Consider the following 26626-nt stretch of genomic DNA (forward strand, 5'->3'; position numbering starts at 1 on the left):
TTGTGATGCTCTGGCGTGGGTTGATGGCGACTCTTCTGGAATCGTCATCGCAATATCATCTGCATCTCCTGAATGGAACCCATTCGGATGAATGCCTCCACTGCTACAATCACTGTCTGAATGGACAAACGTTTCATGGCAGACTGATTGCAAGGCTTGCAGCTGCGTAAGCATGAGAGACTTCTGTACATGTGCACCTGCATTCCGACAGGGTTGCCAACTGATATTGGAAGATACAATATCTGCCACCTTGTATCTGTATGTAGCTGCAATTTAGGGCAAAATTCTGCCATTTGTTATATTTTTATAAATATAAACATATGCTCTTTATCAGTAAGAGCAATTTTTGCATTGATAATAAACCAAAATTTCATATCGATCCATCCCTTACTGGTATTAATGAAATGGATTTTAATAATAAAGGATATCAATATGATGTTTCTGTCAATTATACATAGCATCAGTGAAACCTGTCTTGTGAAATATCAGATGAGACAAATAAACAACATAATCTTTGTTACTCAGAAACAGCAAAGAAATTGAGAAGGAATGACTGTATAGTCGCCATACAACAGAATTAACTTGTATGTGATGGAAACTGAAAGCTATCATTACTATTTTTCTTCTTTTGCACCTAATGTTTTAGCCTTAGTGCAATTTAACTCGTAGAAACATGTCAGTAGGTCAAGTGGGGGAAGGGGAGACTGATTTGCTTTGATACAAGATACTCGTGAGTTTGAGTCCCAATGGAAGCTTCAAAAACTTCAATATTGATTCATTATTGTGAGAGGGCCATTGGGGAATTGCCTGAAAACAATTAAAGCAGGCATTGGTCTTGAAAACCAGAAAACAGCAGCAATGGAACTCCATCCACCAACCATGCATTACCAAACGAAAAGTTGCTTGTTGTGGAATAGAGTTCATTTAGTATACCATATTTACTCATGTATAATGCACACTTTTTTTCCAAAATTTGTGCTTCCAAAACTGTGGTGCGTATTATGCATGGAAAAATTCGGACAGTCAAGCTGAAACTGTACAGGGTCATTCGATGATTTTGTGACATTTGCATTGATTTTTCTTGTTTACGGAACCCTATCATGTTATATATCATTTTAAAACTTAAATCCTGCATTTTCTGAATATGGTAACAGTATTACATACAAGATAGAGATTTTCTTTTACAGTAAAAAAAAAAAGTATAAAAAACTTACGTGAGTGAGTATAATGGTTGCAGACGACGTTTCGCGAAGCTACGCTCCGCTTCTTCAGGTCTCTTTTCAGTACATACAGTACTTCGTCATATATGTAAAAAAATCCAGGATTAGGTAAAAGAGGGTGTTTGGATATGGAATTTAAAATTACATGAAGATAAAAATGCCATGAGGCTAAGAGATAATTCTAAAAGAACGGTGTGCCCATATTACCATACAGAATGAATGACTACTGTAGCGTACGAATGCTATATCCCCTCCAATGAGAACTCCACAGATTCCGACGCAGCGCGAGTCACTTCCGGGTGACATGGAATTTAACAGACTTCACTATTTTTACCCCACTGGTTAAACAAGTGAATCCAAGCCTCATTCAAGTTACCATCATCCCTATTTAGTTTTTTTCCCCCTATCAACACAAATATTTGCAGCCTCGTGAACGTTCATATCAGGTTGTTTATGAACTCTTTTTACTAACTAACTAACTAACTCTCTAGCCTTCTTAAACCCGAAGGTTCATGGCTGCAGCAACACAGGCCTTCCATCTGTTCCTATCTTGAGCAAGTTCTATATACTCTTTTCCATCCCTACCGATTTCCTTTAGGTCCATCTCAACATTGTCCCTCCATCTTCGTCTTGGCCTTCCTACAGGTCTCTTACCATCAGGTTTCCCAACAAGAATCCTGTAAACTCCTCTTTCCTCTCCCATTCGTGCCACATGTCCTGCCCACCTAAGTCTTCTTGATTTAATTATTCTAATAATATCTGGGCATGAGTACAAATTATGTAGTTCTAAATTATGTAACCTTCTCCACTCACCTGTCTCCTCATCCCTTTTAGGTCCAAAGATTTTCCTAAGGATTTTATTTTCAAATACTCTCAATTTATGTTCCTCTTTCAATGTAAGGGACCAAGTTTCACACCCATATAATACTACAGGCAAAATTACTGTTTTGTATATTTTAACTTTTAGTTTCTTAGATATTAAACGAGAAGACAAAAGTTTATGAAGAGAGAAGTAACATGCATTTCCTGAATTAAGCCTACTTTTTATTTCCTCTTTAATATAATTTTCATTTGTTAATATTACTCCTAAGTATTTGAATTTGGAAACTGGTTCAAACGAGTTGTTATCAATAATTAGATTTTGATTATTACCTAACACTTGGTTTCGAGCTGTAAGCATATATTTAGTTTTCTCTTTGTTAACTTCCAAACCTATCTCTTTAGCAGTTTTGAAAAATATTTTAGCATTATTCTTAATTGTATTCACATCATCCCCCAGTAAGTCTACATCATCTGCATATGCTAACAACTGAGTCACACCATTTAATTTTAGTCCTTCTTTAGTTTCTTTTACCTTCCTTACAGCATATTCTAAGGCAAAATTAAAGAGCAATGGAGATAATGCATCTCCTTGTTTTAACCCATCATGAATTGTAAATTTGTCAGACATATTATTACCCACACGAATTTTACTTTCTGTTTCACTGGTGCATATTTTTATCATACTAACAAGCTTCTTAGGTATTCCAAACTCTACTAATATATTATATAATTTATCTCTTTTGACAGAATCATATGCTTTTTTGAAATCAATGAATAGCTGATGGACATTTTGATTATATTCCCACTTTTTTTCAAGTGTCTGTCTGATGTGAAAAATTTGATCTGTAGTTGATCTGTTACGTTTAAATCCACATTGATAATCACCTATAATTTCATTAGCATATGGGGTTAGTCTTGTTAAAATAATGTTAGACAATATTTTGTATGTTGTTGAGAGTAGAGAAATTCCACGGTAATTATTGCAGTTCATTTTATCACCTTTTTTAAACACAGGAACAATTATGGATTCTTTCCACTGTTGAGGGATTTCTTCTTTATTCCATATTAAACAAATTAATTTATGAATTTGACATATTAATGAATTTCCACCATATTTAATTAACTCTGCTGGTATTAAATCAATGCCAGGTGCTTTGTTATTCTTTAGCCTTTTAATAGCATCTTTAACTTCAGTCAAGTTAGGTTCTGGAACTAAAGGTTCTGCTGTGTGGACTTCATTTACTTCTGTTTTATCTCCTACATGGACATTTAAAAGGTCATTAAAGTAGTTCTTCCATCTATTTAGAATATCGCTTGGGTCAGCTAGAAAATCACCGTCTTTATCTTTTATCAAGTTTACTTTAGGTTGCCACCCCTTTCTAAATTCATTTACACCTTTATATAAATCTCTGATATTTTTATTTTTGCTGTTTGTTTCAATTTCGTCAATTTTGCTTTTCAAGTAATCTCTTTTTTTACTTCTAAACGTGCGGTTAACTTCTCGCTTTATTCTATTATAATTGCTTAGATTTGTATCATCAGAGTTATTTAACCATCTAAGTCTAGCCTGATTTCTTATTTCTATTAGATTATGACATTCATTATCAAACCACGGCTTACTTTTTCTTGGTTTATGGTATCCTATACTTTCTTTAGCTGCTGATTCTATTGCATTACGTATGTGCTCCCAATTCTTATTTACGTCTGTTTCATTTATATTTTCATCATCATTTAAATCCTGCAAAACATCAAATCTATTTAACAGTTTAATTTGGTAATCTTTCTTAATTCTTTCATCAACAAACTTCCCTGTATCAAATTTTATAACTTTTAGATTTTGTTGCTTATGATTTATCACTGAGAGTCTTTCTCTTAATTTAGCAATTACTAAATAATGGTCACTGGCACAGTCAGCACCTCTATGTGTACGAACGTCAATTATACTAGTATGCCTTCTCTTATCAATGAGAATATGATCTATCTGATTATGAGTTTTACCATCTGGAGAAGACCAGGTATATTTATGGATATCTTTATGTTTAAAAGTGGTACTTTTCACAATTAAATTCTTTGAGGTTGCAAAAGTAATCAATCTTATACCATTATCATTACTTAATTCATGAAGACTTTCTTTACCAATCGTGGGTTTAAATGTCTCTTCTTTGCCAATCTGTGCATTACAGTCACCTAACAGAATTTTCATATCATACTGAGAAAATTTATCAAAGACCTGTTCTAACTCTGTATAAAAATCATCTTTATTATTATCATCTTTATCTTCCGTTGGTGCATGTATGTTTATTAAAATAATTTTACACTCTTTGAACTCTTTTTACAACTTATCTTTTTCTAACCTTGTGATTTAATTCTAAAACATGTTCAGAAAGCCCAGTCTTCAGAGATTGTTCCCTAATATCCTTGTCATGCTCGTCCCAACGAGTTCCCATGCTTCTTCCAGTTTGTCCAATATATGCTTTATTACAAGAGCAAGTTATCTTATACACGCCCTTCTCATCTCTGACTTCTTTTCGCCCCTTTCCATCCTTTTTGTATTCAGTAAAGTATTCCTATATATTTCGGGGAGCTCTCATTCCCCCTTTTAACCTGATAGTGATACTAATGTGAAATGCGGTTGAAATAACTTCATCACAAAATGAAGGAACATTCGGATCTTTATGGTACTTTGGATGAAGGAAAAGATAAGGAGAAAGAAAATAATAATTAAAATGTATTATATACACTGCTCAAAAGAATTAGGGGATAATGTGAGTTTAGACTTTGCATGGACAGCCAGACGATAGATAGGTATGAAAACCAAGAATGCCAGTCAATGGGAGTCTAACACATGCCAAACAGGCAAGGCAAAGGCCACTTGTGGAACATGAAGGCAAAATTAGTGGTCAACAGCAACATGTTACATGGGAGTCACCAACGATGGACTCTGAGAGAGCAATGTCGCCGCATGGAAATGGACCTCTAATATGGTGTGTGGTGTCCAGCAACCGCTAAAACTGTTGCGCATCGCTGTGGCATAGAGAGAATCAGGTTATCCAACAGGTCTTGGGGGATTCTGTGCCACTTCTCGATGAGGACCTGTTCAAGCTCCTGAGAAGTCCGGGGAGGTGTTTGCAGACTTGCAATACGTTGCCCTAGTGAGTCCCACGCATGCTCGATAGGATTCAGGCCAGTCCATCCGCTCGATACCTTCCTCGTCAAGCATGGTGTCCACCAGCTGTGCCCGATGAGGTCGAGCATTATCGTCTATAAAAAGGAATGTGTTCCCTACCGCTGCAGCGTAAGGTACAACTATGGGTCGCAAGATCTCATCACGGTATCGCACTGCTGTCAGCAATCCATTCCGGACACTGTAGAGGTCTGTACGAAGACCAATACTGATGCTGGCCCACACAAGAACTCCACCACCACCAAACGCATGTCGTTCTAGCACAAATTGTGGATTGTTTCGTGTTCCTCTTTCCCGCCACACAAACAGTCGTCAATTATCGGGATACGTGCTGAACCGAGACTCGTCACTGAAAAAAACCGATCGCCATTGTTCATGGCTCCACGCACGATGTTCTTCAACCCACTCTCTGCGGTCTCTCCGGTGACGTGCAGTGAAGGGTACACACACCATCGGTCGACGGGCAAACAGGCCTACCTGATGAAGGCGATTCCATATTGTCTGCGCCGATACGCGTCTTCCCGTAGCCACGGTGAACTCACGTTGCAGTTCGGTAACATTCATTCGGCGGTTTCGATGGGCTAGTAATGCCAAATACCGGTCATCTTGTGGGGTTGTTGAAGTTGACCGACCCTGACCACGTCGTCTTCGTACCGTTCCGGTATCCTGAAAACGCCTCCACAGTCTGCAGATGACACATTGCGACACTCCACACGCTGCTGCCACAACTTGCTGGGTTTGACCACCTTCCAGTCGTCCAATTGCTCTCCAAGCAGTGGACTCGCATAATTCACTTTGCGGAGGCATCACGTAATCATCCTACAGCAGCACTGCCTTGTTTCAAGTGAACAGGATGACACAGAGAGGGCAGTACTTCTGCCCATTCCGCTCTACGCTCAGGTCATGTGATGTGGAACGTCGGTAGCCCCTGGTGCATATTCTTTTCAACTAGGGTGACCAGATGCATACATTAAAAAAAGAGGACAGACATGGTGAAAAACGAGGACAAATCACAAAAAAAGAGGACACCACAAAAAATGCAAAGATATTTGTCATTAATCTTAATTTAATCACTATAAAAATCTTACCTACAGTTTGCTTACACATACTTATCAGATGATCTGATTTTTTCCAACTTCTTTGGAGTTTTTAAAAGATAATCGTAGAAGTCAATACAAGAATATTCTTTGAAATTATATTGAATCATGATAAGCCCCTTTACAGAATCTACACTCAACCTGTTCCTTTCATCTGTCCATTGTGTTGATATTAGTGAGAAAATTCTCTCCACATTTGCATTATGTCCAGGTATCGAAAAGAAATATTCTGCTATCTTTAGAAGTTCAGAATGGCAGTCAGAAGACTTGCTTGATTGGAAATATGTGGTCCATTTCTCATTACAGCTCATATTTTGTAATTCAGGATTACCACTAACAAACTGCTTCAAGTTACAAAATTGGTCAAAACATTTAACATCGTCAATGTGAATTGCTTTGGACCCTAAGTATTTCATACATTCTTCAACATCACTGTACTTCAGATTTGTTAAATTCATCCACTTAAAACACTTAAACTCATCAAAACTTTGTGACCACTTTTGTATGTATTCAACACAAGACTCATACAGCAACATAGCATCCTTCATGAATTGTTCTACCTCTTTAACAAACCCATCTTTTTCAGCACTTTCAATAATTTCTCTTACCTTTAAACAAAGAAAGCTACCTTCTAATCTGTTCGTCAACACCTGACAAACATAACTAAGAATGTCTATAATCTCAAGCACAGAATTTTGCTCTTTTTCCAATTCTTGGATTTTAGAATGGAATATGCCCATAATTGAATGTAAATGCAACAAATAAGCTTTACTTACCAAATTTTAACTGCAGATTCGTGATTAGGAGAGCAAAAGTAGTGAGTATGTCGAATTTGAAACAAATTGGAGAAACTCCCGGTATTGTAAAATCGCTTCACAATCATGGCCTAAAAGTAATAGTGCCCTCTTGAATTGACCATATTTATGATTAATGGCATACTTGCTAATAAGATGACCATGTGTGGTAATTTGGTTCTAGTTAGATATAGCGAAAACACATTTAACTCGTTTATTTTCAAATTAATTTCATTTGTACTTACCTCATATGCATAGTGAAACATTTTTCAACTTGGGATTACTTTTTTTTTTCAAATCTTGATTCACGCTGTCTATCGTCAGCTGATATGCAGTGTTACCAAACTTATGAACCGATAATTGCCGCACAAACTATTCACAAAGGTTTTTTAAGCGAAAATTGATCCACAAACCATTCACGGAAGGTTAGGTTAGGCAAACATAGAAAATTGAATTGAAAAAAAAAAAAAAAACTCGCACGTTATCTTGTAAAACTACTGTGTGGTTGCTACACTAACACTTATTAACTGAAAAATGATGGTTTTTAGGCTAAAATTGATCCACAAACCATTCACGGAAGGTTAGGTTAGGTTCAGTTAGGTTAGGCAAACAGAAAATTAAATTGAAAAAAAAAAAAACGCTCGCACGTCATCTTGTAAAACTACCGCGTGGTTGCTACACTGACAGGGGGTTACATAATCGAAGGCACGGAACATTTGATTCACGTATTCCACGGTAATGGTGGCACAAGCTATCGTGCAACGGTGATACATGAATGTCGAAAATTACATTATTTACCGGCCGAATAAATTGCAGGAATGGAAAAAACACTATTCCCAGCTTCCAAAAGTGCACAGGAACTCAATTCCATAAGTACTTTCCCGTCTTTTCTCCTGTAAATTTCAAGAAATGTATTTTCGCTATATCTAACTGTTACCGGTAATTTATGTAAGGTATGCTAGCAAATGCATTTAAAATTCTTGAAACAACTGAGAGAAAAAAATGATACTAAAAATGCAACAAAAACAGGAATAATACTGCAAAAATGGACTAAAAACCAAAAGGGCAGAAAATGCAAAATAAAAACAATATTTTCTGGTTCTGACTGAAGTGAAACAGACTAGTTTCATGTTTAGTATTCTCTTCAACGCCCAGAAAAAAGATGATTTGTCAATTCCCTGACCCTATTTATGATAGCTACTCAATGAAGTACTATGTAATGAATAGTGTTATGATTAATAATAATTGCAATTTTGTTCCATCACTATTTTTTTAGCATTAAAAGTGGCATTCGATCGATTTCGATGCTTTTTGCAATATGAAATGTGTCTCAGTGTATGAAAACAACAAACAACAGATATACCAAAAAAACAACCAAAAAAAAACCTTGCAAATGATTTATCACACCTAACACTCCAAACCCAACAATCTACAATTATAAACACTACTAAATCTCAAACAATCTAAAATTGTAAACACTACTAAATCTAGCCCTTGTAACGATAATTTTAAATTTTGGTTTCGTTTTCAGTATGTCGTGTTTAATTTGCTTTATTTGATAATACATTTTAATGTAATGAATGGTTGCAATGTTGGAAACATGACTATTACTTTCCATATGCAAACATGTGTTCTTACTACGTATTTATCTACTTGAATTATTACATGTACCTACCTTTGTTTGCTACTGAGACGTAAGTTCCAGCAGTGCATATCTTACATTCAGCTTCATATTTGTTTCTTCCTTCCTTAAAAGCAGGATATTTTCTTCCGAGATCGTTAGTGAATTTACACTTTCGCTTCGGCATTTCATGAAAAGAAAATTCTCACCACATTTTTCTGTATCGCTCGTATGACCCACGTGTATCACAGATAAAACTTGCGGCGAATGAAAAACTGCACTCGTAAACAAGGTTAATGCACAGACTAAATGCACACACGCTATATGCGCACAGATTAGAAATAGGCTATATACGTTTCCGCTTGCATGTGGGACGCATCCAGTATCTACGTGTTCAGCGGGCAAAGCAACGAGGAGTTGGAATCTGATGACTGATTCGTGTAAAGTGTTCGTGGTTCGGATCGCAGATGATGATCAGTGAGCATTGCTCTAATACTTAACATGCCAAGTGAGGTTTTTGGACGTAAAATAACAAGTGGTGATCGTTATGCATGGAACAATTTCATGAGCAGTATATTGACAATGGTCCAAAAAGGAGGACATTTTCCGATTTTTCAGAAATCTGCCCGGACGCCGGACAGACACCGAAAAAGGAGGACATGTCCGGATAAAAGAGGACGTCTGGTCACCCTATTTTCAACAGACTTTTGTGATTACATAACACTACGATACGTATGTTTACCCACAGAGCAACGATTTGTGCATGTTAGTGGCGAATTCCGTCAATATCGCATTATCCCCTAATTCTTTTGAGCAGTGTAGATAGGTAGTCGAGCGGGTTAAGGCGTTCACTCGTCTTGATCGTTTGCTGCGGGACGGTGTAGGTTCGAATCTGGCTCTGGTCGGAATTTATTCGGCCTACGTATAGGGCCGGTGGCAACCCACCATCGTGAGGAAATTGGGAAGCTCCGAGTGAGTGAGCGTAACCCGGTCGAGAAGACCTACAACAATGGCTGGGGGTTCGTCAGGCTGTCTGATCACCTGTCACCCCAATACTGGTCTAAGACCTCCACGCTTTAACAGGTGACGGAGGAACAGTGTGGGAGGGAGACCAGCAGTCGGTAGGTAAGCCAAGGCCCTTCAAGGTGCTGTAGCGCTGTGGGTTATGTTATTTATTATATAGATAGGTAGATAAAAGAAAGAAGGGCCCCAAAGGGTTAAATAAAAAGCAAAGAAGGAGAAAAAAGACAGTGAAAATTTTCGCAGACTTGGTTGCTGCATCTTCAGTGTAAGAAAAAAGACGGAACCAGAAGTTCGAAATCTGGCAGATTTGCCAGGTCTTGATTGTAGAAGAAGTAGTGCGTAAAACAGAAAAAACACTGTTTTGTCACCAGGCTCATCGAAACTGTGAGTGGGTGGGCAGGGCAGGGTAGGGTGGGAGGGATGTGTTGCAGGGGATGGGTGTTGGGGAAGTTACTGGGTGGCCTTGTTCAGGCCAGGGGGAGTGGTTGCACTCATGGCTGATATATAGGCCCTCTCCCATCTTTTGCGAACAGAGGTGTTGGCTGGTTGGGGTAAGAGATGGATGATCGCTACCCAGAAGCAGTCATTGAAAGAGATATTGTGGTTGTTGGTATGGACGGCGACTGTGAAGTCCAGGTTGTGGGTGGAGGAGCGGTGGTTATTGAGGTTGGAGGTTGAGGGTGGTTGATGTTTCCCCCAGGTAAAAATCACCACAGATGTTGCAGGTGAGGATGTAGATCAAGTTTGAGGTGTGGCAGGTCCCTTTGGGGTGGAGGATAAATTTGCCAGTGGCCGTGTGCACCTGGAGGGTGTGAGAGGTAATAAGAATGAGGCAGGTTTTGCACCTAGGGCAGTTGCATTTGTGGGCAGGGGGATGTTGGTTGAGGTGTGTGGTGAGGGAGTGTTGTGGACCAGGATGTTTTGGAGGTTAGGGGGCGTTTGGCCAACAATACATTTATATATATATATATAAAAATATATGGAGTGTGTAAATGCCTTAATGGAAGAAATCTTGAACTGCTAACTGCTAGTTTGAGGTTCCTTAGTGTGCCTTGTATAAGTGTTACGTTAGTCATGGAAAAAGTATATTTTGAAGTTTTTTAGAAAAAGTAAAGAAGGAATGAGCAAAACCATGTATAAAAGTTTGAAGGCCATTTCCCATGATTTTTCACTTTGTAATGTAATGTTCTGCGACACCAAGAAAAGCAGTGCAACTCTGGCAGAATTCGAGCATGCACCTTCCATCACATGGAATGCATATCAGCAGTATTCGTTGGGCAAGAAGTAATAGAAAATAATTTCTTGAGCAAAAAAAAAAAAAAAAAAAAAAAAAAAAGGTAAAGTGCTCCCCTGTGCTTAGCACCATGCCATGAAGGTGTATAGGGGGTGTGGGGTAACACCCCACACTTTCTTGATCCAGTCATGAGTGGGGGTGATGTGATCAGCATCATGCCCCTGACTGCCTTTACCCCCCAGGGTTTCCCCAGGTACCCAGGTCATTCAACACTGGGTGGGCACCGGGGCCGTTTCCAACGTTAGAAAAGTTCCCTGCTTTGAACCAGCCAGGGATCGAACCGGGGACCTTGAGCATGGTAGTCAGACGCATTACCGACTGAGCCACCGCGGCCACCTTCTTGAGCACTGCAAATCCATAACGTAATTTTGATCTCGCTGTCTACTATTACGGAATAAATATGGTGGTTAAAGAATGAAAGCTTTGGGATGCTAAACACAGTGGAGGGAGAAGGGGAAGGTGGTGTGGGTTGGTGAATTGCATACACAAGTGATATTCTTCTCCTCGGTCCACATAGCAACAGGTGATTCATTGAATAGATATGATGTCATAACAATAGCTTTATGACCTACAACTAAGAAAGCCATGTCTTGAACCTGGATTGCACTGCGCATTATGTACAAGATATAATTGTTTGTCACTTTTCCTCATCAGAAACCAGGGTGCGCATTATACATGCATGTACTCAGCTAGTAGTAGAAATCAATGTTTGTCTTTGTAGAACGTTGTTGCATTTGTGATGATGGCCGTGCAGTGGTTGATACCAGACATGCCCAGAGAGCTCCACGATGAGATTCGAAGGGAAGCATACCTCACCAACGAGATCATTATCAAGCAGGAGATGCTGCGAGCTAGAGGAGAGGCAACAGGGGACACCAATGCCTGGCAGCCAGTGCCAAGGGCTTCCGAGGTGCTTATGGTGAAACCCCAAACTCCCGAGGTGAGGCTGAGGAACAGGATCGATCCAGATTCAGAAATTGTGTAGGGGAATTCAGTAATGCATGTATTGTACTCCTTATAATGAGTATTATTTACGAAGATGTGATGTTGTACATTTGAATATATATAAATCTCTATCGCAACATTGTATCCACTGTAAGGGCTATGGTGAATTTACATGTTTCGTGTTACCATTTTCTGGTAACAATATTAAGAAACTGTCTGTAGTGCTTTAAATCGCAGGAAGCCTTTGATATGTGATCATTTCCATGGTGCTTTGATTTTTGAAAATCTCTGGTTGTGATATATTTAAGCCTTTAGCCTCTGTGTTGTACTGTTGACCTCTTGAGCTTTTCAAGATGGCTGTTATGGCTAGCATTTAATGCAGGAAGCGAGTACAAGATGGAAGATTAAATGGTTAAATATATATATAATATATGAGAGCTTTATATATGTATATACATGTATGTGTGTGTGCCTCAAATACATAAATGTTTCAAGGAGCCTAAAGTAGACAAGAGTTTTCCAGTGTAAGAAAATGTATAATTTTTATGACTTTTAAAGAACTTCGTGCATATGCAACTTGACTCGTAGTTCTACAAATGTAGATGTAGAAAGTATGATTGAAAGACAAGAATGTTAACTTGTTACAAGTGAGTGTAGCTGGTGCAAAATGGCAAATATGACCAATAGGTGGCCCTGACTGGGTATCTAAAGCTTGCAGGGCCCTTCCACAACACATGCAGCTTATACATACATGTCCCTGTAGATAACGATGGGCTAAGTAGTACCTACATGGTTTTGTGTAAAGGGGACATAACTTGATGTCACATGACTTGCACCCATGTACGAAGGTTAGGACTACAAAAGGATCTGGCTCTATGCACACACTTTCTCTGAATTCATATGTACAAAAATACGTAAGAAAATAAAAGGCACTGCACATGGTTCTTGTTCCAAAGGGGCAAAACCATGGTGAAGGTCCTAGAAATGAGATTGAAACACACAAGTTTTAGAAGAAGAACCATATACAGGTTCCCCATTATATTTTCTTCTTGTGAAACTGTGGTTATACAAACATTCAAGGAAGTGGAATGCAGAATGCAGGCCCTTTTTATATCAAATCAATGCAATATTTGCAGTGTGACAAGTCTTCCTGTCGAATGCTGCAGCCTTTAACAAGTTTATACTCTTGTTACTGGAGACCCTTTAGGAAAATATGATTTCATAAGCCAAATATTTTCTTGTGTATAGGAAGTTATTCTGCATGATAAATTTTCATGTGCAATGTTTCTTCTAATGTAAAAACAAAGGTAAATCTAAAAAAAAGGTAAAAAAAGACTTTATTGTAATGCTTCCATTGTAAAGCTTTTCAGGTCCCAGTGAGTATTTTTTTTATGTAGGAAGTCTTCCGCATTTGATGTTCTTATTCCATCCCTCCCAGTATAAACCTTTCTCTGTTTTCTCTGCACATAATTACGTCCATAATTTATATGATTTTTCAACTTGTGTGTCGTGTATTTATTTATAAGATTTTAAATCTTACTTCTGTATAATTTTCCACAAGATTTTTTGTAGTGAAATAATTATATTGATGGATGTATAATGTACAGGGTGCGGCACTTAAAACCAGCCTGTCCCTTCATAAGATATCATTAGATGAACAATTTGAATGATTAAGTGAAATTAAAACAAAATCAAACAAAAGCAATACACCAAATGAAATTTAATGTTGTGTGTTAAGATTATGTTCTGCACCTGCACCGTAATTCAGGTGTGCAGACAGATGGTAGTCTGTCCCTGGGAGCATTTGCAACAGATCCTGTACGCCTCCATTTCCCAATCAAATCCTGTATTGTGCATTTTGCTGGGACAGGACGTCCTGGAAATTTCTCCTGAAACAACTTCCTTGTTTGCACAAAGGATCCGGTGTGCACAAAAGCTTCAACAATTGCAAAACGCTCAGGAATCAAATACGGCATTATCATGGCTTCACCCAACAAGGCCTGATTCTCAACTGCTTTCACTCGACCACGGGTTCACAAGCCACCTGTTGGTGAGAAACAGAATTAGTAACTCATGCAACGCCATCTTCTGTTGACATGTTCATTTAGATGTTTTACATGTTCATTAGCAAAGCAATTACATCGGGATAACAGTGGGCTGGTTTTACGTGCAGCACCCTGTATCATTCTATTTCCCAAAATGTTTGGCAACAGTTGCAGTTACATTAACATTTCTTTATATGTGGTTTGAAGTAAAGCTGAAATTGTATTACGATTTTTGTAATGACCAAAGAATTTGTAATTTATATGTTGGAAATCCAGCATCTGTGGCAGCTGAGAGTAGGGTGATTGATTAGATGATTATTTGTTTCCCATTCATTGCTGGAGTTAAGACAATTAGCAACATTGTTACAATGCAAGGTTATTCGCACAAAGTATTATAATTGCACCAAAATTATCTATGGGGTCAGTTGGGTAATCATGAATGAAGGAAGAAAGAAAGCAACTATAAGCAAATAATCTGAATGGCAAATTATACAGGATTGTTTTAGTTTATGTAAAAAGAGGATTACTTCCAGTTCTGGAACTCTCTTATCAAATTTAGCAATGTTAAAAAAACAATGGCCTGAGGTGTTTTTGAAACACTAGCATTAGACCTCCAAAACTGGAAGAATTAATTTTTCTTAAGTGTTCATATAAGCTAGTTTTATCGTGATTGAAATATTTGCAGCTGTCACTAAAACAAATGAACATCTTAAAAGAAAATTATTGTCTTTTTACGTATTTTCATTAGCATTCAATGCAACTTATTTCTTACCAATTGTACATGTAGTTAATGGATTTATAGCCATATCGTGGTGTTTGTTTTACGTTTGCATGTTGATATGTTGAAGAGTTTAAATTGTGAGAGTTGTTGCAATGAGTCTCTTCTGTGTATTCTTTTACTACACTTTTATATATTTACCATGTATAATATAATGTGTGTTTAGAAGTTAAAAAATGGTAAGAACTGGATTACTTATATGCTAGAAGATATTTATACAGCATAGATATTATAGATATTTGTGTAGTTACTAATGCATTTCATGGAATGCTTCAATTTCAGCATAACTAAAATATGATCTCGTGCAAATTCTGTGACTGTGACTATAAATTTTGTGGAAAATTGTGTAATATGTAGTGCTGTTAAGAGTAATGTGTGTCATTGCCTACCGTGATGCTTATTTCAAAAGTATAGGACCTGAAATAGTATCTGCCTACCTTCCAGTTAACAGTTGGGTCATTTCATTTGAGACGGGAGCCTTGATGTTATGGATTTCACTATTTTTGGTATTGTGGTCCTCACTTAATTTTGTAGTTGTTTTGCTTGACTGCATGGCAAGCTTCTTGTTTTAACTCTTTCACCATAGCTACCAGAGGGAGCTGCCATAGCCAGTTTTCCTGCAGTTGTATATTAATTGTTGCAAGCCTGCCAAGCAGTAATGCAACACATTCCTGTGACGATAATGGCAACAGCCACAGAAATTAATAGAATCTCTGGGAGAATTCACACTGAAGAGACATGTGACACGAGAGTTTCACACCAATGAGACAAGCAACACTTGTTTCTTGCTCAGTTCGCATGATGGTAACAATATAATTGCATTAATCAGTTTATTAGTCACCCGAAAAAACCTAACAAGGGACATTGTTACATGTAAATAGCATTGTAAAATATGTGCAAGTTATTGAAACGCGGGAGAGGCATGTTGTGCATGAGAAAACAGAAATCATATGCACTAACCTCAAACTGTGTAAGCTAGACTTTCCACCCTGGATAAAGCGCAGCTTGAAACCATGTCCTGGTATTATTGTTTTGTTTTTTTTAAGTCAATGCTCTTAGCGCAAGAATTTTCCTCGTAAATAGCTTTCCACTATTTAAGATTTTATACATGAATTAAGATGTACCCATGAAATTAAATATTTATAAATAGATTCTAGTATAATCATAAAAAAGTAATAATAGTTTGATTACATGTAGGATTGTTGACAAATACAAAAAATATGCATGACGAAGTGATAAATTCATCTCCTTGTAATGAAGTGATCCTGGGTTTGATACCTGGTGGAGGCACCAGGTAGGTCCAGTTCTGATTAGTCTGTTTCTGCATAAAATGAACTTAAAAAACGAAAACTCACAACTCTAATATCGTATTGGGATTGTGTTATTTGTGAACCACTTTCAGCAGAACCTTTTGCAGCTCAGTATAGTTGATACGAGGGCCCGGCAGTTGAGAAACAATGCACTAGACTACTTTACCATGTTGACTGATCTATTTTGGACTACGTGCCTTCATGTGCTGGCTTTGAAAAATAAAAGCAGTCAACACCCTAAATGGACAAAACACGACCTCTTTACACGATGTTTAAGGCAAATTGCAGCCGATAACTGCATCAAGAAACTTAATAAAGTGAAAAGAACGTTGTTAAATCTTAAAACATTGTACATATCGATACTTTATTATAGCAACAAATTAGAGCTTCAAACACGTTGTAAGGCCTCCGGTTGGACACTCTTCTAGAGTTTAAATATAGCTCGTTGGAGTGAAGCATTCACTGTGCATACGCGAACAACAAACTGAAGTGACACAATGCACGGTATTGAGAAAACTTCACAGTCCGAATGACACTCGAGTGACATGAGACACGTGCAGCTTGTCACGTTGCTTAGGTTCGAAAGATTCAAATGATTACTGAGCGTTCGCTTGCAATCGATACGTGTCTCTTGCAGAATGTTGAGTGTCACTTGTCTCTCTGGTGTGAATTCTCCCTCAATTGTCAAGTTTGTGGTCAAAGTAGTGCTTGATTTTAGTATATTAATGTATTACCATGTTTTCTGTTCTCATAAATATGAATATAGTGTTGACTTTTTAAAGTTGGGAAGTTAGAAATAAAAGTAGTGCCACAAATATTGCTCACTAAGGAATTGTTAACTACCTCATAAATTGGCTGCAGACTTGGACTTGCTGTTGTAAAACTAATGCACATTCCAAAAGAAATTTGAAGTTGCCAAATATGCTCATTGCTTAAAATTTTCAAAAACTGAAATATGTGCAATTTCAAAGCATGATCATACTTTGTCAGCATCAAGGTTCATGCTTTTTTTTCCCTATTGGAATCTTATGGAATGACTCTGTTAAATTTAGGCTTTAGGGACCATCAGGTGAGTTATGCATCCAAAAATTCAATAATCCATTTCGTAATAAAAAAAGTTGAATAAACGTTGTCATATTATGTACAGAAAAAAATATCAAAGCAGATAGATGTACAAATTGCAGTACAGTTTATAACAAATAATCTGCTTCTACATTCTTCAAAGTAGCTACCCCTGACACTGTACCCAAGTGGTCATGGGTTGGATACCTAACTGGAACAGGTTTTAGTGCTGCTCTAGATCCAGTCCGAATCAGTGGACATAATTTGACACTGTTCTAATTATAAACAACGTAGATATTGGGGAGAATTTCCATGTGTGATAAAATATTCACACCTGCATAGATTTGTAAAGATACTGTACATGTATGTTCCTATTTACACCCATAAAACATTCCACAAGTTTAGGAAGCAGTACTTAACTTACTCAGGTTAATTTTTAACATTTATAAAATGGACCAAAAATTTTAGATTTTCAGAGAAAATTGTACAAAGTAATTTAAAAGCTGCACACTGGTAACTTCGATCATTTTTAAAATATATATTTTTATTATGAAGTCTTGTCCACTGATAGATTTACGTATTTTTTACAGGTGAATGTCTAGAAATTTTAGTCTTGAACATTGGTTATCTCTTCCCTCCCTTTCATAATAATGATAAATTGCTCAATGTTATGTGCGAAAAGATAACAAGAAAATACCTTTCAATTTAGATTTTCCTAGAAATGGCACACTAGAAATAGTCAATGTTGCCCTCCCTGGAGATTTTGCTCTGGACATCTGTAGTTACTGAAGTGTTGTTTGCATTAAAACATGTTGTGTTGCCAGGAGTCAAAACTGGTATTGTGGTGATCTATCCATCTAAAATGCAAGGCTGCTGAGGCCTTCCTGTTGACCAAGCAATGATACTGGTTATACACTGTATCATATTTCACCCATTTGGATAATTAAGGTGCATGCATTTAGAGTTATTCAGATACAAAAACAATTATGGCAGTATGCATAACACTAGTAAGCAAGCAGTGAAGAAGTTTGGCTTGTTTAATATGAAAAAAAAGAAGATATTCAGACATTAAAATACAGTGTCAGTAAAATGTTCAAGGACATCAAAGAAAAAATGTGTATGTTACTTACACCATTTAATCATGACAAGAGATGCAAACTTGGTTCAATAGTGAAGTGCTGAAAGCCCATCTGGATATGCCCTGGCATGGAAGCTATCAACCTGCAACATTCCTTCATTGTTACCTGCTGTCAAAATACGATCACAGCAACCTGTAATTCGTCAACATTCGTTGGCTTCATTTTGGACCACCTGTACATTCCACAGGTTCTCAGTGTCCTATCATCATAGATTTCATTCCTATGCATCTTGTGCAGTTTAAAAAAAAATCCAAATATTCCTGTATGATGGTTCAAAGTAAAATTAAAGAATTAAAAATATGTCAATGGACAAGGCTTTATCCTCAAAAGAAAGAAGAAACTAGTGTATGTATGTATGTATGTATGTGTGTGTGTGTGTGAGAGTGAGGATTTTCATGTTATTAACAAATCAAATGAGACCATGCAGCTTTTGTCTCCCCCTGTGCAACTGAACAGTTTTGACAGTATTTCTAACATCATTAATAAGTCGTCAGTCCTTTTAACATTTTACATGTGCATTACAGTTTGGAAAACTTACTTAAAATACATCAAAATACAACAAATCTGCTCACCTGATGGAGACCTATTGTATACACACACACACTAGGAAATAAGGCCACACAAAATGCCATATGTGAATTATATTCTCTACATACCGGTAATTGCTAATTATGCTGGAGTATAAACAGAATATTGCAGTATTTTTCTAAGTACTGTTGTAAATGTATTTTGTGTGAAATATTTAAATGTTATTCAAGTATAGAGAAATTATTCATGTTGTAAATGTCTTGTATTTTATTAGTATTTTTGAATGATGTTATTAACATATGCATAACTATATACAACTGTGTTAGTGTGATCATGATTGTTAAGGTTGCTGTTGTGCATTTGAGTTCTCTGTAGGATTAGCTGTTAATATTGCGTAAAAGACCTAACTTTTATAGGAGTGTTTTACATATTATAATCATAGTGAGAAAATTGTTGATATTTTGTTGTTAACTGCATTTCAAGTGAAAATAAGTATTTGCACATCATGACAAATGTTCAGAATAACCTGGTGCAGAAAGTTTGTCATAACTTAAACAGAAATCCCAGATTGAATTACTAAAGTATTTTTTCTTTATACAATTTTGAACATACATTGGAATAAATTGATATATGGAATGCTGACTGATTCCCGTAAATTACTGTAGGGATATGATGAGGTAGGAAATTTGCAATTTTTATGTACTCAGCTGAACTTTCTGAACTGATTCCAGTGCTGGTTTTTAACCAATTCTGATATGCATGATTAACACCATAGCAAAAGTTAAAAGAATTTCTAAAAAAGAATAGAGCTGTGAGATTTGAAATCATTACATGAAAACAAAACTTCAAAAACACATTTCTTATGAGTTAGGAGTTAGGAGAAGAATACAACATTTAGATGCCAAAATTATATCAATGTGTTCTCTGTGATCAAAGTTTAAAAAGCAACAAAATTGATATCTGAATCAGTTTTAATTTCCAATAATGGTTCTGATGTGCCATTTTCAATCAATATTCATGCATTGGAAATCAAGTTCGTTACATTCTTAAAATTTACAAATACTAGATATTGTACTAATCTAATATATAAAATGATAAAAATCTTATCAAAGCTAGGTTTTCCACTCACATTGTCAACCAAGAAATTGTCATCCTCCTTTATCCCCTTAACCTGCATTTTATTCTTCCTCCATTTCCTTGGCAGTGCAGGTGGGAGACAGAGAAACATAGAAATAGTATATTTCTTTTATTGTGTGCTGTTTCTGGTTATCAATGCTTAAGAGCATGTTCTGTCCAGTATGTGGCATAAATATATTAGGTGAATATAATGTGGTGAGAACCATTTCCAAGTAATTAATCTTAAAGCTCATTAGTTTTCTATAATTTGTTGGAAAATGTGATGCATGTTGTACACAAATAATTCTCATGTTCTGATATTGTACAGGAGAAATATTTACCTATGTTATTTCACACTGTTCATGAAAGACTGTTCATTTTGGTAATATGTATATGCAGTATGTAACATTCTTATTCGTACACACGGATTTTCGAAGAAAATATCTGAAAGGAAATACACTCTTTTGAAATTGTTTCTTTACAATTCAATAACTAATATCATTAGGAACATAAAATCTTACCCAAATTCTGTATAACCAATGACAATAATAAATTAAATGAAACTGAAAGAGAAACATGCCAATTTTTTGTACAACTTTTCTATTCGTACACTTAATAATATAAAAGAAAAAGTATATTCAGAGCAAATTGACTAATAGTTCTAATACTTTGATGCATATCCTTTGGCTTTAATTACTGCTTGATACCTGTTCTTCATAGAATTAACCAGTTTCAGACATGTTTCAGAGCTTATTTTATTTCGCTCGGCTTGCACAACAGTTTTCAACTCTTGTTTGGATTTGACGCCTGCTTTATGGACTTGCCTCTTCAAAATTGACCATTAATGCTCAATGGGATTTAAGTCTGGACTTTGAGCTGGTTTTTGTAGTAGTTTGGGCACATTCCATATTAACCAATTCATGTATACTCGCACCTTATGCTTATTGTCATTGTCTTGTTGCAATTTGTAGATAGGTGGCATGGCCATTTTTTGGGCACTCTGCTTTACATTGTTCTTCAATATGTCCAAATAGACATGCATCCATGATACCATCAATAAACTGGATGGTACAAACACCTTTGGACGACATACAGCCCCAAATCATTAATGACCCACCACAGTGTTTAACTGTTGGAACTGTGTTAATGTGATCATTGTCTTTATTTGATTTTCTCCAGACCCTGTTTATCCCACCTGACCCGTATATATTAATCTTGAACTAGTCTGACCATATGACACTCCCAAAATTCCTGGTCCTTGTGGATGTGCTCTTTCCCGAATGAAAGTCTATTCCTGCGATTCACCTTATTTACATATGGCGTATTTCGTTGTATTCTGCCATGATATCCATGCTTCCACAAGGCACGCCGGACAGTTTGATTGGCCATCATCTTGCCAGCAACATTTTCTACTAACGGTCGTAACTGAGGAACACTTAGTCAGGTTTTCTAGCACTCTGTTGAATAAACGTCATGAATGCTTTATTTTAAAAAGTCTCTCTTTTGGTTTTCTCGGCACATTCTGTGTTGAACCTTCCTCTCTAAATTTGTTTACTATGTATTGAACTGTGAAGTGTGATTTATTGACTGTTTGTCCAATTTTTCTTAACGAATAACCTCTAAGGGCCAAATTTATAACAACATCCTTCACCTTGCCCATTTCGAACATGCTGATAGATAGACGATAGGCCTACAACAATACCTACGCCAGCATTCCGCTTGACGGGGAGCACGCCTGCATGTTCAAACTTGTTACGAAGTTGCAAACTGCACGAAATTGCCCGAATAGCGGTGGCGCTGTATGCGAGGAAGATTGAAACTCTTGCCTGTACGAATAACAATGTTGCATGAAACAGCGTGTTTTTCTTTTTTCACACAAATTATATGCTTTGTTTATACACTTTGAACATACATTTTTATTGACATTTGTTGGTGAAACCTTCATTAACATTAATTTCCAGGTACATATGAAAATGATCATATTACTAGTAGATATGACATTTTTTCCTCGGAAATTCTGTGTGTACGAATAACAATGTTACATACTGTACCTATATCTTTCTTATTTTTTGTTACTTTTTCCTCATGTTGTTCATTAGCAGCTATGATTGTCTTAGATATTTACTTGAATTAATTTGTTTGTTTGCATCTGACAAACTTGAAAATTTACTTTTTCCTGAAAATTTAACATATAAATTTATTGCTGTTATTTTTAACAAAACACAAATAGTGCACAAAATGCATTAGTACCAATGTGGTTTTATGAACATGTCATTTTTTATACTAAATCTTTTAATAAAATCAATGTGCATAAGAGAGATGGAGATTTGTTGTACAGAGAAATTACTCTGAATTCATTTTTAACCCTTAGTCCGCCCCCGTAACACATATGTTACAAAAAAGTATGTCCCTAGTAGCCGCTGTAACACATATGTTACAAACAGCTTTAGATACAATTATCGAGGGTTTGCCACACCTATATTTGTATATTGAGGTTGAAACACTGACAGTTCGTTCGGGAACATGTTTTGCAATCGTGTTTACGAAAATTCCAACTCTCCACCCCCCTCCTTTCTCGGAATATGTCACGTGTTTGGGCTTGGGCTCACGTGTTGGCTCTCGTCAGTTGACAGACACAATAAATGCTTGGTATTTACGATGCTGTTTTCCTCCAAGCTTCCAACGCTGTGATTTAGTACTGATAAGGCACACATTCTTCTTTGTGTTTAGACCTAGTGATCCAGCTGAAGTAGTGGCGGGGGGGGGGGGGAGCGAGGAGAGAGGGGATTGGATGAGGTTTCAGCTTTCTGTCGCCTCTATGTTAGAAATGCAATGAAGCTTGACGATAGCCAGAGGCGCCAGAAGCGTGAGTCTATCCAGAAGTAGAGACAAAACAAACGATTGCAAAGGCTCCCTTCCCTCCTCTGTTAGGAGAGGCCTCACCATAAACAGTTAGTATCATATAACAGCTCATCGATTTCCCTAAGGTACAATAGTTTCCTTCCGGACATATTTCCACAAAGAGCCGAATCAACAGGGAAGAAATAGATTCACAGTAGCTACACAAGATGCAAGTGCGAACAAAAAAAAGCAAAAGTTCTGGTTTTCTCCCCAAAGTAGCTGGAGAAGAGGGGGCAAACTCCACATTTTTATGATTTTTTCATTGAAATTCGGGGGATGCAGCCCCCGCCCGAAACCCCCCCCCCCCCCGCCCACAGTTGAGGCATCCAAATTTTACATGGTTGCATGCACTGATGTTCTACCTGCAAAACAAAAGTTATCCGAAGTAGATTGGTCCCATAGTGTCAGTTATATAACAATTTTATGAATAATATGCAAATTGGCTAAAATTCGCTAGAGTTTTAAGTTTTGCCTTATTATTCAAATTGTATTGCACCCACGAACATGAATCAAGTTTCACTCTGTTTCGGAAGGTCCATTCTTTGAACAAAAATCAAAAGTTCCGGTTTTCACCCTAAAGTAGTTGGAGAAGAGGGGGCAAACTCCTCATTTTTATGTTTTTTCATTGAAATTCGGGGGATGCAGCCCCCGCCAGTAACCCCCCCGCGGTTGGGGCATCCAAATTTTACTTGGTTACATGCACTGATGTTCTACCTGAAAAACAAAAGTTATCCGAAGTAGATTAGTCTCATAGTGTCAGAGTTATAACAATTTTATGAATAATATGCAAATTCGCTGTTTTGAGGAAAAAACAGTTTTACGTTTTACCTTATTATTCAAATTGTATTGCACCCACGAACATGAATCAAGTTTCATTCTGTTCCGGAAGGTCCATTATTTGAAAAAAAAAGCAAAAGTTCCGGTTTTCTCCCCAAAGTAGTTGGAGAAGAGGGGGCAAACTCCTCATTTTTATGTTTTTTTCATTGAAATTCGGGGGATGCAGCCCCCGCCCGTAACCCCCCCGCGGTTGGGGCATCCAAATTTTACATGGTTGCATGCACCGATGTATTACCTGCAAAACAAAAGTTATCCGAAGTAGATTGGTCCCATAGTGCCAGAGTTGTTATGATTTTTCTCCATTATGTATACGAATTCAAATTTCGCGCTCAAAGCCTCGGCGACACTGGGCTTACTTTAGTCAGACCGCGCCGCGTACTAAGGGTTAAAAAATATGAATTGTAATTTTATATTCAAGAGAAGACAAAATTTCAGAAACAAACATATACTTGATGTATCTCTTTTATGTTCATCTTTTAACTTCAGGAAGTGAAGGGAAAGTTATATAACTTGAACAACTGAATGTCTGAAATGAGTAAACTTCTGTGATAATAGTCTAAAAATTATTGTAATTTTAAAATAATATTGTATGTAGCATTGAGAAGCCAGACCTTGACAAACTTTTAAAATTTTCATCAAAACAAATTTGCAAATTTGAAAAATATGAAGAATTCCTAAAGAAAATGTGTTGGTGTAGAATATTTATCTTCAACAGTTCTTTTATTTTTCCCACTCTGTGAACTGCCAATTGTCACCTCCCTACTTTTTGCAGGTCAGCCATTCTATATATTCAGTATTTTTAATTAACAGCAACAGGATTACAGGTGAATATAACATCTGCCAAAATATAATTGCTGAAGTGCTGGACAGTAATGCTTCAAAATACTACATAAATTGAAGTATTTAGTAGAGTGGTGGAGACAATACATATTTATTCTTATATGCCTTGAAGCTTTACCGGTGGTGAATGTTGTACATTTTCTCTCATGCTATCAGTCAGGTGAATCGTGGAAGAGTTTCCAAACTGTGTGGAGCTAATGTCCAGTACTTGATAGAGATTAACACTCCAAAGTTTGCAAATCCTTGAAAATGAGAGCGAGATTAGCTTCCCAAATTTGGAAGTCCCATGAGGATGAGGGATATTAGCTCAAGGCTTGGAAAATTTCCCAGAGTTGATCTGGTGGACAACCTCGTGAAATATCTTCATATTCAATGTTTGGATAAAGTGACACACTCGTTAAACCTTCGAAATGCCTCCACAAAAAAGTTATGTTTGTTCTTGTAAAACTGAAGAAATAAAATAATGTATATGTCCATTTATAGCGTGAATGTGCTTGTAAATGCTAGCGTACACTGATAAATTAACTTACAAGTGCTGAAAACTATAAGTTGTCTTCATATTGTTGAGCGTACTGTTGAGGAACTCTTAGTGGTAGCTTTTTTAAAAATGCCAGTTGCTCTTCAGCCTTTATTCATTCAGGTGGCTATAAGCCTCTTAACAAACATGCCTACCTCAGAAGTGCTTAAATTTGAGCTTAGTGTAACTAGCATGTGTGAAAACGTTCTGTATGTGTGCCACTTGTGAAATTTTTATTAATTGTATAAACAACGATTTTAATAAACTATTGGTGACGTTATGAGATTTCCTTCCATTAAACCTTTTCAGTGCCTGATGGTACACGATCTGTAACAAACTTCAATTTGGACACTCGAGAGTTATGGCAGCCCAAGTGTTTGTTAATTCAAATAACCATTGTAAGATTGATTGTATTCCTATAGTGTGTATAATATAAATATATACTTGAACTTAGGTGGCACAACTGAGCTTTGCTGATACTGAGTTTGAGCTTTGACCAAATCTGCTTTTTTTAGTGTTGGGGATTCAGAGCCACCATTTTGAGATGCATATTTTGAAAAATAAAACTATATACACCTTCAATTCCTCGTAAAAATTTATGCTGTAACCATTGTAATTACTACTCCCCACTTTCGTGCCTTCCCAAAGTGGTAAGATCGTCACCTTGTAATCATAGGGTCCTAGGTTCGATCCTGTGTGAATGTAGCCATGCACTACAGATGCATTATTGCCACTTGATATTTTTTTTTTTTTGCCAATATACTAAAGATCTTGGTACTCTATGGAAACAAGATCATGCAGCAGAGAAGCAGTTAGGATGAAACTCGTGATTTTAAACTCTCCCTCAATATTTGCATTGTTGCTTATCCTATTTTACCTTTGCATTAGAGACTTGTTAAATTTTATTCTAAGAGGCGCTGAAAGCATTCAGGATAAGAGACTGTTTTTAAGAGTTCGTAGCATTGAAATGAGACATCCATGAACAAAATCTATTATAAAGTAAAATCGTTCACATTGATGCCCTCTACATGCTGTGAAAGTAAGTTGGTGGTTTACAGAAACAACCTGGCTCAGTGCATAGTCTTCTTGGATTTTTTTTTTTTTTGCAAAAAGTGGAGTACGACCATTATTTGAGGTTTTTTTTTTTAAATAGTGCCAGTACTTAAAAATCATTTATTACTAAACTGTCTTTGGTGTAAGATTAGCGTGCATAAAATACTCATGAATATATGTTAAAATTGAATAGTTCAAATCGGCGCACATCATTTCTTCCTGACAATTCAGCAAATATAATTCCGGTCTGAAAAAAGTTCTAGTTATTGATTTGCGTGTTAGTCAAAATATTACTTGAGAAAATTACTGCAGTGTTGTAAAGTATGGACCTACAAAATGTAATCTCTGTGAAGGTTGTGTGCTGCTGTCATTAATTTAGTTATCCGACATGCCGATCTGATGATTACACGAAAAAATAATGTTAACCAATTTTTGGTCTGAAAAACAGTGTGATGATTGATGTAAAATACGGTATGTGTATAAATGTGTGTTCTTTACTT

The 26626-nt window shown here is 36.8% G+C and overlaps 1 protein-coding gene across 4 annotated transcripts in view; it reads left to right on the forward strand.

Annotated features, from left to right (window-relative positions):
- Positions 1-25435, forward strand: part of LOC145986604 (anoctamin-1-like) — a 103173-nt gene extending 77738 nt beyond the window's left edge. For 3 of the 4 annotated variants that reach the window (XM_083120804.1, XM_083120805.1, XM_083120803.1), the window contains exon 16: positions 11777-25435. In XM_083120804.1, the coding sequence (XP_082976930.1) occupies positions 11777-12040 (264 nt within the window). In that variant the 3' untranslated portion in view covers positions 12041-25435. The remainder of the gene's footprint in view (positions 1-11776) is intronic. The other variant, XR_014441597.1, reaches the window with a different exon arrangement.
- The last annotated feature ends 1191 nt before the right edge of the window (positions 25436-26626 follow it).

Source organism: Lepisma saccharinum, chromosome 4, assembly GCF_977018435.1.
Source record: "Lepisma saccharinum chromosome 4, izLepSacc3.1, whole genome shotgun sequence".
In the NCBI taxonomy this organism is placed as follows: domain Eukaryota; kingdom Metazoa; phylum Arthropoda; class Insecta; order Zygentoma; family Lepismatidae; genus Lepisma; species Lepisma saccharinum.